The sequence below is a fragment of the Epinephelus fuscoguttatus genome, linkage group LG3, assembly GCF_011397635.1.
Source record: "Epinephelus fuscoguttatus linkage group LG3, E.fuscoguttatus.final_Chr_v1".
NCBI classification, from domain to species: Eukaryota; Metazoa; Chordata; class Actinopteri; order Perciformes; family Serranidae; genus Epinephelus; species Epinephelus fuscoguttatus.
In genome coordinates, this window is record NC_064754.1 from 19,481,857 (window position 1) to 19,498,141 (window position 16,285).

Here is a 16,285-nt window from a genome sequence, read left to right on the forward strand (position 1 = left end):
ACAAAATGCAGAGGACCCAAAGAAATGAGTCTCACCCTTCAGATCAGTGGAATGGTAATTGTCTACGGGGGTTAAAGAGCCGTTAATCAGTGGGGATTAGTGGTTAAAGCAGGGATTTCAAAATGGCACTTACTCTAGCCAAATTCCTACACTGGAGCCTCCTGATAGACAGAGGCTCCTCGGGCAAACTCACATGCACAAAAGAGATTTGACCACTTTCTCAGGATTTGGCAACCCTTGTTCACCTTTATTGTGATGTAAGGCAAAGCTCTGTTGTGGGCGTCTGCGGTCACAAAAAGTGGATTAAATTAAGATCTCCGTGAGGTTAATCAAGACGATCTAGATTTAGCTGTCTGGGTACGTGGTTGGTTATTCTCTGCTGCAAAACAACTGGCATGTGCCTCTTGTAATTCTCAGGTTAAATGCACCACAATGGGATTTATCGGCTCGTGGATTATATGCGTTATGTAACATCTCAACTCTATATGTCCTTGTGGCAGCTGGAACGATTTAGTGAACGTAGTCGAGGAAGAAGCACCACTTGTGTTAAGATATGTAGCAATAATGTCAATGGCTTTTCTCTCAGAAATAGAACAACCTCCTTTTCTCAAGGGTTATTATTCCATTATATACCACTCTGGGGTTGTTCACTGTCCCTGTGCTGATACTCTCTGTTTTCTCCGGTAAATCCCTCACTAAGACCCAGTTCTTCACATCCCTTTTTTTCTTTTCTCCTGCTGTCTCTGTTATTACATCTCCTGTACTGTATCTCTTTTTCTTCATTCTTCCCTCAGTTAAGAGAGAGTTTTTCCCACACAGCAATCTTGAAGCTTGTCTTACACACTTATTGTATTGGACATTAGCCTGATAAGAAGTATAACAAGCACTAATTAGAGTATCATTGAACTGACTTGTTACTATTAACTACTGTTTATTGTATCCATGTCGCCCAGGGATATTATTCTTACCCACTGAGAAGGTTTGCCGTCGCTGGCCTTGGGCCCAGACAGGTGCTGTACCTGTTCAAAGCTGTGCTCCTTAACCTCGCCGCCTCCTCCAGCTTCAGCAGAGGCCATATTTCTGGCAGCATCAACATTCCCTTCAGCACGGCGTTCGGCCCTGACGGTGAGCTGGTGCAGTGTCCTGCGACGGGAGTCCTCCAGAACTACAAAGGACGTGTCATTGTGGTCATTAGCCATGTCATGAAAAGTGCTGCCATGGTGAGGAAGCAGTCACTCACACAAACACACACCTGTGTACAGCACGCCAGTATGAACACTACTTAGACTTTGAAAGGGTTGACTCTGATATATATATATATATATATATATATATATATATATATATATATATATATATATATATATATATGTATATATATATATATATATATATATATATATATATATATATATATATATATATATATATATATACACACACATACCCGAGGTGTGCTTTATATAACTTACCATGGAGATGACCTATAGCTGCAAACACTTTTTTGTGTAGTCAAGGTGAAGGCTATCTCTCTGAAATGATGTAGATATATGCAGGTATAAGTTGGAACTATTATTGTTTTAAAGTGCATTTGAAGTACTGAAAGAACAGTAGTTACTGCTGGTGTAATATAGATAACCAAAGGTAATGTTATAATGTCTGGAGTAGTTAAAATGCCCTGTGGTGCTTCTGAAACCACAAACTCTCTCCCAGTTTACTGTCGCATTTTTAGCCATGCAAGTGGGAGTGCTTTAGGGATGGCAATGTCGATCCACCACTTTGTTTGAGACTGAAACATCTGCATATCATTATTGTCATTATGAGCATTTTAGCATGCTGGCGCTAGTATTTAGCTCAAAGCACAGCTGTGCCAAAGTACAGCTTTGCAGAGCCACTTGCATGGCTTTATACTCTTAGGGACCTATTTAAATGATCTATAGCATATGGTCTCAACTGCATGGTGCAAGTGCATTTAGAGCATTTTCAGCTCCACTTTTGCTACTTAAGCCGTGCATAATCTGGGCACAAAATAAGGCATAAGGGGCAAAGGGGTTGTATTTAGTGCCTTAATTAATCATAGTGTTTTGGGGCGTGACATGAATTCAACCAATCAGAACGTTATCTCCCATTCCTTTAAAAGCCAGGTGTTGCCTGTGCCTGGTGCAATGCCATTTACATGGTGGTTGCAGCCAATTCGAGAAGCGAGTGGTTTTCTGCTGAGAGCAATGCAGCACAAGGAGTAATGTCGCTGCAGCATAAATCGTGGGACATTTAAGCAGCAAAACCTGACAGAGAAAACACAACTTAACTTTTAGCTTTTAAAATAATCACAAGAATTACAATGATCTTTGTGTGTGAATGTGCGCTGCAACTCTTTTCATGGGGAGTCAGACAGCCGCTCTGCTTGACCTTCTGCTATGTTCACATTTTAGAAAATGTAAATAATATTTCCCTTTTTATTGATGCATTATTTTACCCACCCCTTGTCATCCACGCATCTCTGTGTGTGAAACAGAGTGTACACGTGTTGTGAACCTGATTGTGCTCACACATCTTATACCAGAATAATGTGCCCTTTAAGTGGCAGTAAAATAGTGCACTATTGCCATTAATAGCAATGGCTGTCATGCCCACGGGCACACAAATGGGTACAAGTAAACACTCTTAAACAACATGGGCGCTGGCTGAAAATGACGACTGTGTCAGTCTGAAACTATTAATGACAGTTGCGTGTTGCTGTCCGCCTCTTTGTGCCAGGTGTAAGATAAGGCTCTTAAAGGTCCATTTATGTTGCCTTAATGTACAAAAATAGATACGACTGTTTCAGACTTTGTAAACGGCACTGCCCTCGTACTTCCATACGTCCTTTATGATGGCATAGATACAACCAGTAGATGGCACTAGAGGGCAGAGTCAAAAGTTTCAAACAACAAACAAGGCGATGGTGAAAGTGGTCGTGATATTGTATCATTAAATGGAGGGTGCATATATTTCTACATGTGGATAGAGAATTCTTTTCATTATGTAATTGATTTGTTCAGTCCCGCCATTGATTACATTTTTCAGAGTCACCTATGGTCATATCTCCCTTGAACTACGCTACACTGCCTCCATGATCTTTGATGGTATTGCTCTGTTTCATTCATATCCACAAGCTCTCAAGCACAAATACGGACAGACAGAAGGCTCCATTTGTCTCCCTATCTAACGTCGAGCACAAATGAGCCCTTAGTCTTGTTTATGGGTCGCTGTGTGGTGTGTGAGACCATCACTTGGTTGGAGAACGTATTTATTCCAAAGTTTGAACACTATAAACGCCAAAGGGTTTAGCAGAGATTGGATGCTGGCTGCTATTTACCAAAAAACCAAATGTTAAACTTGCTTTTTGCAACACACCAAGCGATCCTAACACATGACAGCACAGGAATATCGTCTCAACTGTAGGAACATTTTATAAATGTAGGAAGTTCGTCTCTTCAGAGATTTTCCATGGCATGTGACAGCCCTTTAGTGTCCTGGGTGGGGGTCGTGTCAGGGCAGTGAAAGGTGACCTCAGGGTCATATTTCCTGCTTTAAAACCCCTCTGATCATCTGCCGGATCTCACTTGAGTCATAGGTGAGCTCCAGAGGCGTAATTGTCTCAATGAGATCGTGCTATTGTTTGAAATAATGGCGATAATAAGAAGAAGAAGATGAAGAGGGAGAATATAGTGATATTTCACAGTGAATATTTTCAGTTACAAGGTGTATAAACACTGCATCACTCACAGTAGTTGTTAATGATGTGAGACATAACGCATGTATTTATAGTGATCCAGTGTCATCGTTCAATCTTTCTGTATTTATAAATTACCTGGAAATATACCCTGATGTCTGCTGAGTGTAAGGGTGTAAAGGAGACAAATGGGCTGTCAGCCACAGGCAGGAAACAACAAAACAACGATACAGTATGAGTGAGTAAAGTTGAATGGAAAAAGGAAAAAGTTATCATTTTTGAGGAGAGTAGGTTCATGGTTTGATTGCCCTCTTCTAAGTGGAGGATAAATGAACATGTTCATTTTTATCAGTTAAAGCATCTCTTACCTTTCTTGCATTTCACACACTTAGAAAAAAATTGAACATCCACAGCTCCCGCCTCCCTCCAAAGTCCCATCCCCCTTCTCCTGCAACTCCTCCTCCCTCCAAAGGCCTACTCCCTCCTCATTATGTCTATGATAGACGTAGGTGTTGGCAAGGTAACGTTAGATACACGGAAGAGGAGAGCGAGTGTAACGTTACACCCAAGACAGTCAAACGCCACCCCGGAGTTTTAAAACTCAACTAGAGTCACTGATGAATGATGAGTTTTAGAATAAGGTTACAGTGCTAACGTTAGATAGTAGCGTTAACATTACTAGTAAGTGGAAACGCACAAGGAAGATAACGTTAATGTATCAGAGGCTACGATACAGTAGGCTAACGTTAGCCATTAGCAACTGGATGCTGTGTTGTCATATATAATGTTACAGCGTATGTTACATTAGAGGCAAACTAAAAATACCTGTCTAGCAGAAACTCTGTGACCATCTCGTGCCTTTACGACAGTCGGAGTCCTCCACGTGGGGAAGACAGACAGGACGCTCGGCCAATCAATGCATTAGTCGGAGTTTTCTTAGAACCATATGAGAATGGTGTAATTATGAGTTTTTATCTCTGGTGGAATTCACTTACATTTTAGTGTGCCATCAGCTTATTAATAGCATTTTAACCTAAACAAAGAAAAGCGTAAAATTTCCAAAAAGGTAAGTGTCGCTTTAAATGATCACATTAATTTACACTGTTTTAGTCGTAAATCTGTATTTTACAAATGGTTACATCATTGTAGTGTAGATGTACACAAAGCTCTCCTTAGGTTAAAATCATGCAAAAACACTGGTGCAGACAATCTAAGTGCCCCCTTCATCTCCTCTCATCTAGCTCATATTTTTAATCAAACCTTTTTAACAGGCAGGATTCCAGCTTCATGGAAAAGTGCCACAGTATTAGCATTACACAAAAGTGGAGATGTCTGCGATCTTACAACCACCGTCCAATATCTAAATTACCTCTCTTAGCAAAACTTCTTGAGTCATTAGTTAATTTTCAACTACGCACCTTTATTGACTCTCTCAACCTACTACAGCCACAACAGTCTGGTTTTCGCACGGGTCACAGCACCATAACAGCGGCAGCTTCAGTTATTGATAACATTGTTTCCTCCCTGGATAATAAACAATTTTGTGCCGCTCTCTTCATCGACCTCTCAAAAGCTTTTGATACTGTAGATCATAAAATCCGTCTCCATAAATTACAGTCCATAGGTCTCGATGAAGCCACAATTGATTGGTTCCGCTCTTACATCACAGAGAGGGAACTGCCCATTAGTTCGACAGCCCATTGGTTCGACATCCCATTGTTCCGACCATATTAAACTCATTGATCCGAAGTTCGTTCCGAAATCATCATGATGTCTTGTGGTTAAGGTCTGGTTAGGTTTAGGCACAAAAACCACTTGGTTAGGGTCAGGAAAAGATCATGGTGTGGGTTAAAATGAAAAAGAAAGTGACAAACACATAAGCCGTGAGCCTGCTCCGCCTCAAGCCGGTTGCGGCGCACCATACGCCTGCTGCGAGCCGTTCAGCACCGCTGACAGTCGGACTAATGGGATGTCGAACCAATGGGCTGTCGAACCAATGACATGGACCCCACAGAAAGAACTCAGACTGTGGTCACTGATGGTACCCAGTCAAGCCAACTAGTCATCAGAAACGGGTTGCCACAGGGGTCTATCCTCGGTCCATTGTTGTTTACGTTATACATAAATAATATGGTTATTCCTAATCAATACTTCAACGTCCATTTTTTTGCTGATGATACTATTTTGTTCACCTCCTGGGCACTGCTGAGGTGCCCCTGAGCAAGGCACCGAACCCCTCAACCGCTTGGAGCGCCTGTCATGGGCAGCCCACTCTGACATCTCTCCACTTAGTGCATGTATAGGTCCAGTTTGTGCATGTGTGTGTTCGGACCTGTGTGTAATTGACAAACAGAGTGAAAAATTGAATTTCCCCTCGGGGATTAATAAAGTATGTAAAAAAAAAAAAAATAAAAATAAAAAAAAAGATACACGGCAGTGTAGGGCGAGTGTAATGTTTCAACCAAGACAGTCAAACGCAACCCCAGAGTTTTAAAACTCAACCGGAGTCACTGATGAATGATGAGTTTTAGAATAAGGTTACAGTGCTAACGTTAGATAGTAGCGTTAACATTACTAGTAAGTGGAAACACACAAGGAAGATAACGTTAATGTATCAGAGGCTACGATACAGTAGGCTAACGTTAGCCATTAGCAACTGGATGCTGTGTTGTCATATATAATGTTACAGCGTATGTTACATTAGAGGCAAACTAAAAATACCTGTCTAGCAGAAACTCTGTGACCATCTCGTGCCTTTACGACAGTCGGAGTCCTCCACGTGGGGAAGACAGACAGGACGCTCGGCCAATCAATGCATTAGTCGGAGTTTTCTTAGAACCATATGAGAATGGTGTAATTATGAGTTTTTATCTCTGGTGGAATTCACTTACATTTTAGTGTGCCATCAGCTTATTAATAGCATTTTAACCTAAACAAAGAAAAGCGTAAAATTTCCAAAAAGGTAAGTGTCGCTTTAAATGATCACATTAATTTACACTGTTTTAGTCAGAAATCTGTATTTTACAAATGGTTACATCATTGTAGTGTAGATGTACACAAAGCTCTCCTTAGGTTAAAATCATGCAAAAACACTGGTGCAGACAATCTAAGTGCCCCCTTCATCTGCTCTCATCTAGCTCATATTTTTAATCAAACCTTTTTAACAGGCAGGATTCCAGCTTCATGGAAAAGTGCCACAGTATTAGCATTACACAAAAGTGGAGATGTCTGCGATCGTACAACCACCGTCCAATATCTAAATTACCTCTCTTAGCAAAACTTCTTGAGTCATTAGTTAATTTTCAACTACGCACCTTTATTGACTCTCTCAACCTACTACAGCCACAACAGTCTGGTTTTCACCCGGGTCACAGCACCATAACAGTGGCAGCTTCAGTTATTGATAACATTGTTTCCTCCCTGGATAATAAACAATTTTGTGCCGCTCTCTTCATCAACCTCTCAAAAGCTTTTGATACTGTAGATCATAAAATCCGTCTCCATAAATTACAGTCCATAGGTCTCGATGAAGGGGTCAATCCTCGGTCCATTGTTGTTTACGTTATACATAAATAATATGGTTATTCCTAATCAATACTTCAACGTCCATTTTTTTGCTGATGATACTATTTTATTTGCTTCGGGCTCCACTCCAGCCCAGGCTCTGAGTCATCTACAGTCTGCCTTTGATGATTTTCAACAATCACTCATTAATCACAGACTAGTTTTAAATGCAGAAAAGACAAGAAGAAATATCCATCTCATGTTATTTATTTTTAAAGCTCTACCGTTAAAGCTCACATCTCTTCTCTCTTTCAAATCCAGTAACTACAGTACACGATTCAGTAACTACCTAACCTTAGATATCCCCTGCATGCGCACAAATGTTGGTAGATCTGGTTTCAGGTACTCTGCACCTTTTAAATGGAACGAGCTACAATCGACCCTCAAACTTGAATCTCTTGTTTCTCTTGGAGTTTTTAAAGCTTCTCTATCCGATGTTTTTCATGATGCATGTAATTGTTTTTATTAATTCCTTGTTGTGTTGTTCTTGTTTGTGTCTGTGTGTTTTTGTTGTTATGGATGTTGCTTTGTTCTCAGGTCTCTCTTGAAAAAGAGATCTTGGGCTCAATGAGACTGTATAAAGATTAAAAAAAAAATTTAAAAAAAACTTAGTATGTGACACCGCAGCGTTTGCTTTGTAATGTATTTCAGGTCGATTATTGTTGTTATTATTATTATTACTGTTATTTTATTATTATTATTATTATTATTATTATTATTATTATTATTATTATTATTATTTGCACCTTTTATTTTTTGTAATAAAGTTGAAAGTAAGGCTGTGACACACCGGATTAATGAGCCATGGTAATCCAATGTGTCCGACAAAAATGGGCAGAATACAGAGGTAAAACACACCATGTGATGTGTGTAGAGGTGTGTGGGGTTAGCAGCTTTGTGCACAGTAGGTGTCTGTTCGTAATGTCACTGCACTCTGATGCGGCACATCCCCAGTCAGAGGCTGCAGATTTTTTAACACATTTGTCCTGCTGCCTTCAGACGGCCACAGGGATTTAATGAACTGCAGGAGAAGCTTTTTATAGAGTCTAAAGCATCTGATTTAAAGGCATCTGCTAGCTGGGGAGACTTTATGAAAGTATTTCATTAAAATAGTTTATTTACATTCTTTGAATCATAACCTTATTTCTGCACGCTGCACAGGGAACCAAAAAAACCACACAGTTGTGCAAAGTGATTGCAAGGTCAGGAAAAGGCTGTGTGAGCGCTGCTGGCACTGCTCTTTGCACCATTATGAAAATAGGGTCCATAGTCATGTTGAAACCAAAGATTTTGCTAAGACATTAAACCCCCATATCCAGGTGTTTGTCTTGTGAAATTCATAGCAATCTGGAGAGAACCTGGAACTCATGAGGTAGCCATACGTCTCACCTCAAGAAACTGCTAGCTGAGTTTTAGTTGGGTATAAATATAGCAGTGTAAGTGTAACTTTATAGGTCTGATTTACAGTACAATAAAAACCTACTGTGTCCTTGCCTTTTGTTTTTTCTAAGAGACACTAGGACCTTATCCGGGGCTGAAACTGTGTTTTACATAAATCATTGTCTTTGACATTTTAGTGCACAAAAATAACTTTGCTCGCTTCAGCGTAACAGAACAGAGAACTATATTGATCATTATAAATTCTCCTTTTGTGCTCTCTTTGGAATAAATTAGCAAAACTTCAATTTAAAACTCAGCAGGAATATTGCTTTAGGCAACATCCCAATTTAGAAAAGATGTCCTCCTTCCATATGTTGGAGAGCAAGAGAGGAAAATAAGTAGTTCTCTTTAATTGAGGAGACAGTCCTGCATTTTTTTTCTTTCTTTTTTTGGAGCTGCGACAATATGTTAGTCTCTAACCTGGTTGCAAGATGTCCAAAAAAAGACTTTTACAGAGTAATGCAAAACTTCATCTGCAGAGAGACTGTAGATAAAGCTGTTTGTGAACTGCATGCAACCAGCATGTGGTCACTATTTTGAGCAACAATCAGTGTACGGAACAATCAGAGTACGGAATCAGTGTTGTTAGACAGGCATTAGTGTAATGATGTTCCATTATTATCATCATGTTATATTAAGTATGATGATGGATCGTCATCGTCATCATTTCCCACAGGCAAATATGATGACTATTCACTCCCCTGCGTAGCCATCCGCACATTTGAAATTCTGAGCTTCATGATAAACCCCAGTAATTCATCAGACCTTTCAGTGGTGCAGGTCACAGAATTAAAGGTCGATAAAAGGACTCAATTGTGCTTAAATGCCATCCACATCTCTCTGTCTTGCACCAGTGGCATTATCATTAGCTCTGGGGCAACGCAATGAGTCCACTCAGGCTTTACTGTACACCTTTAACATTTAAACCCTATTGGCATTCAGAAGTAAGCCCGATTCTTAATGCTCAGTTTTTGTGTGGACGTTTCAGCGGATTGAGTCTGAAATTTTTTGACGTCACTCCAAAGCCTTGTGAGTGTGTGAGCAACAACCCAAGGGTGGGCGAATGTGTGCTGTTTTTTCACTCCTAATTTTTCTGTTTTCTTTATTTTTGTATTTCTGTTTTCCTGTTGAGAGCAAAACAGTAGACAGTGTGGCTCTTCCTTGGCAGAAAAGACTGAAGTTACAGACAGATTGCCACACACATTTGCAGATCTCAGGCACAGCAACAATGTAGCAAAAGGTCACATAAACAAATGTTTTTAAAAAAACAACAACACCCAATTCAGTTTTTCCTGCTCTTGAAAAGCTAAATACTTTTCAATCATTTACAGTAACTTTTTTTAAAAATTGATTTTAGCAATTTAAAATCCCTGCATACTCATGGTAATCCTGCATATTATTATTCTGGTTGATTAGACCTCTTCTGGAGACTGTGCGTGTGTACAGACTGTGTTTCGCTGACATTTCCATGACTCCCCTGTTCTCTTTGTTGCACCTCATAGAGCTGAACAAAATACACCTTTATCACACTTTGTAGTACATAGAGTCCTGTGACCTTGCGTAATTCCCAGCATAGCTCCAACCACCTTCAACCTGAGCCGAGCTCTAATCAGCCGAAACAACTGAACACAGTTGTGAGGGTGTGCAGGGACTTTAAGGGGCAACCTCGTGCATTGCGGATGTTTTATGTGGATGTCAACATAGAGGGATTTGCAGTTTCTCACAGAGGTGATCTGTAAAGCTTGTTTGATTTTGTTTAAATATTACTTGCAGTATTTCCGTGAGCTTTTTGGAAGGTGATGTTCCATTAGAATAAGTACAATGAGAATTGTTCTTGTGTAGGAACTCTGAATATCTCTATTTAGGACAGCTTTGTACTGATAGATAGATAGATAGATAGATAGATAGATGTCTCACAGGTGTCTACATGCGTCTTGGTTGATCAAACCCAAACCACCAAACTTACCAAGGTTGTCTGGGACACCTTTGACCACATATCTTTTGTAATGTAAACGTTAATGCGTCCTGATGTGTCCCCAATAAGGGCTACGTCATCAATGCAGAACCATAGTCTGTATAAAAAATAGTGCAGAACGTGTCCATTTGACATCAAGTTGGACGCATTGTTGCATGACGTTCATCATCCATCCGACGTGTTGAATTCTGCCGACAGTGAGATCTCTGGCTGTACCCACATAACCACCAACGTGACTAGCGAGCAGCTAACGAGAGTGTGGACTTAATAACTGTGTGCAGGGCTTTTTGACCTTCTAGCATAAGTGACGTAGGCAGTAACTAAGGCTGCTTTCACACCTGCCCCGTTTGGTTTGGTTCAATTGAACTTAAGTTTGTTTGCCCCGCAAGTGCAGTTTGTTTGGGCAGGTGTGAACACAGCAATCACACTCCAGTGCACACCAAAACTAGCCTGGTGAAACCATCCTAATCTTGTGAGCTCATATTCTATTTCGCTCGGCAGATCAGTCTGGCCATGCAATCATAAAGGCGCATTCTGGCATCGGTTAAAGCTTACCGGGCAAATCACAACCGTTTATTACTTTGGGGCCGGCACGTCATCAGAACAGGAGGGACAAGGAGTGGAGTGAATGCATTTCATAAACAACCAACATGGCTACTGATTTTGAAACTGCGATGGTAAATGTGTTTAACGAACTGGAATGTGCATTTGCTTTAAAAGCAGAACAAACGGCTACACTGAAAGGTTTTATTGAAAAAAAAAGGATATGTTTGCCGTCCTTCCCACGGGGTTTGGTAAAAGTTTAATCTACCGACTGGCTCCGTTGATCGGGAAAAAGATGGGACTCAGTGAAAACCCAGTGGCTATTGTTGTTTCTCCGCTAGTTCGTAGCGACCAAGCTGAAAATCACAGCCATGCAACTCGGAGTCCACAGTGAGGAGGAAATCTGCAAAGACGGCAGCACTCTTTCCCAGACATTATCACAGCTCATCTCCGCTGCAGCTTACTGATTTGTTAACAGTGGCGTTGTGCTAGCCTACGCCACACGTTTCGTTTACTCTGATTGGTTTTCCATCTTTCCAATTGCGTGAAGGGGCACTCTGAGTGACAGCCATTGATACTCGGGACCTTCGGGAATAGAGTAAATGTACACTCCGTGTCCAGACCCATTTGCATTTTGCGAATTGGGTCTGGCAATGGCAGGCTACACCAACACAACCAGACCGAGACCTCCTTGAAGAGGTGGTCTTGGTCTGGTTACAAACGAACTTTGGTACGATACGTTTGTGCTGAGAATTTGTTCAGAAACAACTGCAGTCACATGACACATTGTTGGGGTTAAGCATGAGCATGTTACAGTCCTGGAGGATTATTAATGTGCACCTCCTCCTGTACTGCCTTAATATGCACATTCAGCACATCCAATGCATCAAAACATTGTTTTCTAGTTGGAGCCGCGCCTCGTTTTCAAACTGTATGGTTTGACTAAAATGAACAATGACAGCAATATAGTCCACGATGAGCAGCGCTAAACCTGCGTAGTTGTCCCTCCATTGTGACGTTAGAAAGTGTCACATGTATCTTGCATGTGTACTCTTCTTCAATGTTTTGTTTACTTCCTGGATTTTTCCCACATGAAAATTCTGACCAATTAAAAGCAGCTTTCTTGCGCAAGGCATTTTATCTGGTTCATGTTCTCACGGCAGCAAGCGGACCAGATAAAATGCCTTTCTTGTGCAAGGCATTTTATCTGGTCCGCTTGCTGCTGTGAGAACATGAACCAACAACTATGCAACTTTGTAACAAAATAAGTTCCTGATTCAGACCAAAGTAAGTGAACTCTACGTGTGAAAGCATCCTAAATCTAAATAATCTGGAGATGCATAATAGGTATAGGCATGAACAGCAATGTGTCTCGGCTGTCCACATTTGTTAGGGTCGCCAAAACGTGTTGTAATACCAAGTGTAATTCAGTGGAAAAAGGTATTTGTTAAACTCTTGGTGGTTTCATGACACAACTAAAGTTCACTCATCAGTCAATGCCGATTTTTGTAATAACTGTTGCATATGATGAAATCTTTTATTCAGAACAGAGGTTTCGTAATTAGATTTCCCGAAATTGCAATAGTGACTCCACACTTGATGTCACTAACCAGCTTAACTCAAGGGCCTGCATGACACAACATGAGTCAGATGAGAGGCCACAGCAGCTGTAACTAACATCTGTTCAATCTCACACAACTTCCCTGCAATAGCTGGTACCTCAGTGGGTACTTTTTTAGCTTACTTATATTAGGCAGCACGAACACTCTGAGTTATTTTATCAACAGTGAAAGCATGTGACAGAGAAAAGACTTATCTGGCGGCAGGCTCAAGCCCCAGTCACACAGAATGCCTTTTACTAAAAACACTTGCTGCACCTTTTTCCTTACCCGAACCTTCCAGTGTAATCAATCTACCATTTATTTATTTATTTCACAGTTATTAGCTAGTTACTAAAATGGTCATCAGAGGGTACTTGCTGTAGCTCTGGTTGAGAGTGAGAGGCTGTCAGCAAATAGTGTGTTGGGCACAGGGAAACACAGATCTGTGTGGGTACATGAGACCCTAAAAAAGAGGGTGGATCACGGGGCCTATGATCGCCTCCATGACGGCCATTGCCAGGCATATTTTAGGATGACTTGGGGGCAGTTTGACAACCTGCTGTCTGTCGTCCACCAATTTCTCCTCCATTGTTTGCCAGCTGTTTACTTGTTTTCATAACGACCACACAAGGCCCACCTCTCAAATCATCCGACTAGACAATAGGAAAAAAGCGGAGGGCGCTTTTCCGCTCTAAGTTGAATTCTTTCCAAATCTAGGAGTTCAGAGTGCTACAGCAAAAACACCAGGCGCCTAGAGCGTAGAAACGCAAGGCATGTAGAAACACAAGGCACGTAGCAGTGCAAAAACAGCAAGCAGAAAAGCTTCATTCTCATTAGAAACAATCACAAAAAGCAGCCTCCAGGTGCTAAAAGGCTTTCTGTGTGATCAGGGCCTCGGTCCAGACAAGATTTTCTCTTTTATGCAAAACTATTTCTTGTCTCTATAATTATTACGTTAATTCCTATAAGTCACACTCCATTTTTTTATGTAATGCATTTCACACACACACATCAAGATGTTTCTTAATCGTGGAAAGGACATTTAAGATATTATTTCTCATGTCTGGCAACTGCAGGAGTTCTCAAGGAAACCAAATACCAGTAACAATGTGTGAGCTGATGTGTAAATGCAATTCCTGGAGGATAATTGTGTTTTTCTTGTCTTTTTTAATTTCTTCTCAGTTTGCAGCACACTTAGCCAAGGTAAATTTCCCACGGGTTTGTATCCTGGATGGAGGGATCAACAAGCTGAAGCCCACTGGACTCCTGACCGTCCCCTCCCCTCAGATCTGACCCCAGACCTCAGCTTCACATGAACAAAAGGACAAGTGGAAAGACTGTTGAATAGGTTTTTGAGCTGATATTACAGCAAAGAACAAATTCAGACTTTTTTTTATACATTCTTTTTTTAAACTGTGGTGCAAAATGCATTTAAATAATTAACCCAGTTTGAGTGAAATGTCCTTTTAAAATTATTTTTTATTATTTTCTGTCTCACAACAAGATTTTTTTTTAATTAATTAATTAATTTTTTTTTCTGGAACAACTTCTAAAGTGTTGTAGTGGCTTTGCACTGATAAATTAGCTGTTTGTGACCAATATAAATATCTTAATGTGTGTCAACCGGTCTGTTCTGAGCCATGTGATCTAGATAATTATTTTGCACACTCAGTGGCCACTTTATTAGGTACACCTGTACAATTTAATGCAATCCAGTACACCTGTTCTGCCATAAAGTGTTCTTTTAATATGTCTGTAATAACAGTGAGAGAGGTGATCTATGTATGTTATATGTTCTAGCATGGACTAGGTCATGGTTAGTGTTGGTGTAGCTGACTGCATTATATTCAGAGGTGTTTCTAGTGTTCTGTCCCCCTAATGTATGTAAATATGGAGGACAAATAGTTATAAACATCACTAGTTTACTTTGCCATCCTTAACTATGACACTAGGGCATCAGTAACAATCATAGAATTGATATACACTCTCATATCTGACCAAGCAGTTTGATTGGACAAGAGGCTTGCATGAGTCATGAGTGCTGATGTAGATTATAACAGCACTGGGATGTTTAACTATGCATGCATCGCTCTGCTTTACAGGTGTTGCAAACCGATAATTGCGTTAACCATCAGGGTCGTTGAAACAAATTTTGTACCCCAAGGAGAAAGATATTTTCATGTATAATGTGAATTAAATACTGAATAGTCATCAGGAAAGGACAGAGGGAGGGAAAGAGGCCTCATAACATAACTCATAACATACAGATACATGATGCAAAGTAGCTGGCCTGTGGTAATGTGTAGACCTACACAAAGTAGCAATCTATCATGCAAGAAACTGAATGTGTTGCTTGGCAAGAGTCCAGTCCCAGTCCAGTTGCAGAACTATTTCTGCTGGTGCAGGCAAATAAATTTTTAAATAAACAAAGAAATCATAATTTGTTGTTGGTTTTTACTGTTACCTTATATAGGGCACTTGTAGCACACACTCAAGGTCATGGTGTTGTACCTAATATCAGCACGGTTTTGAGGCTTCAGGCTGTACTTGGTAAATGTAGATACATTTATAGCAGAGCTGTTGTGTTAACTTGCAACTGATTGCAGGCATACCTCATGAAGATGCCACTTAGCTTATGTTTGTGCTGAAAAACAAAAATGATACCACATTAATTTGTGCATTTTGTGATTTCATACATAGTATTTGCATTAACCTTCTTTACCTGTCACTGAATTGTCTACCGTACTGTATGTTCTGTTGTATGTAATTGCTATGCCATTGACATTGGTATCATGTTACAGTTGTTTTTAATAAAACATTCTGATAAGTCTGGATAAACTGTGTAAGTGAAGGCCTTGTTTTTTGTTTTCTAATATTTTTAGTTCACTGTAATGATCTCTCATTTAATGTTGACTAAAGCTGCCTGTGGTTTTGCAGGTGCGGTAATCATTCATACATGCCCAACATTAAATCAACAGAGCTGACTATTTATTATTATTACTGACTACTGACTGTATGAAAAGGAGCAATCAGTGCTATATAATGCATGTTTGATGAAGCTGATGTACAGTGCTCAGCATAAATGAGTACACCCCAACAGATTTGTCAGAAAAACCTTTAGTTTCCTTTCAGAGCCAACATTTTCTATGGGATACTATACTACAAAATACTCCCAGAAATGTGGGCCATTGATTGCAAACAAGATTTGTTAATTTGCACACACAAAAAAGTGATTTTCCTAACAAATTCATTCAAGACCATGTTGCAAAAATGAGTACACCCCAATGAAAGTCTTAGGAGCAAAGCTTAAGTTTAGACTACAAAATTCTAATCTAATTAAAAGGGGGTGTACTCATTTATGCTGAGCACTGTACTTGAATGATTCTTCCAATTTTGGGGTTGTATCTCCATGAAGGAATGCACTTTTTGTACATCGCTTTGTAATGT

The 16,285-nt window shown here is 40.2% G+C and overlaps 1 protein-coding gene across 1 annotated transcript in view; it reads left to right on the forward strand.

Annotated features, from left to right (window-relative positions):
* tbck (TBC1 domain containing kinase) overlaps nucleotides 1–15,666 on the forward strand; it is a 71,226-nt gene extending 55,560 nt beyond the window's left edge. The window contains exons 25-26 of the mRNA XM_049571081.1: nucleotides 1,061–1,220; nucleotides 14,021–15,666. Of these exons, the coding sequence (XP_049427038.1) occupies nucleotides 1,061–1,220; nucleotides 14,021–14,131 (271 nt within the window). The 3' untranslated portion in view covers nucleotides 14,132–15,666. The remainder of the gene's footprint in view (nucleotides 1–1,060; nucleotides 1,221–14,020) is intronic.
* Nucleotides 15,667–16,285: the final 619 nt, after the last annotated feature.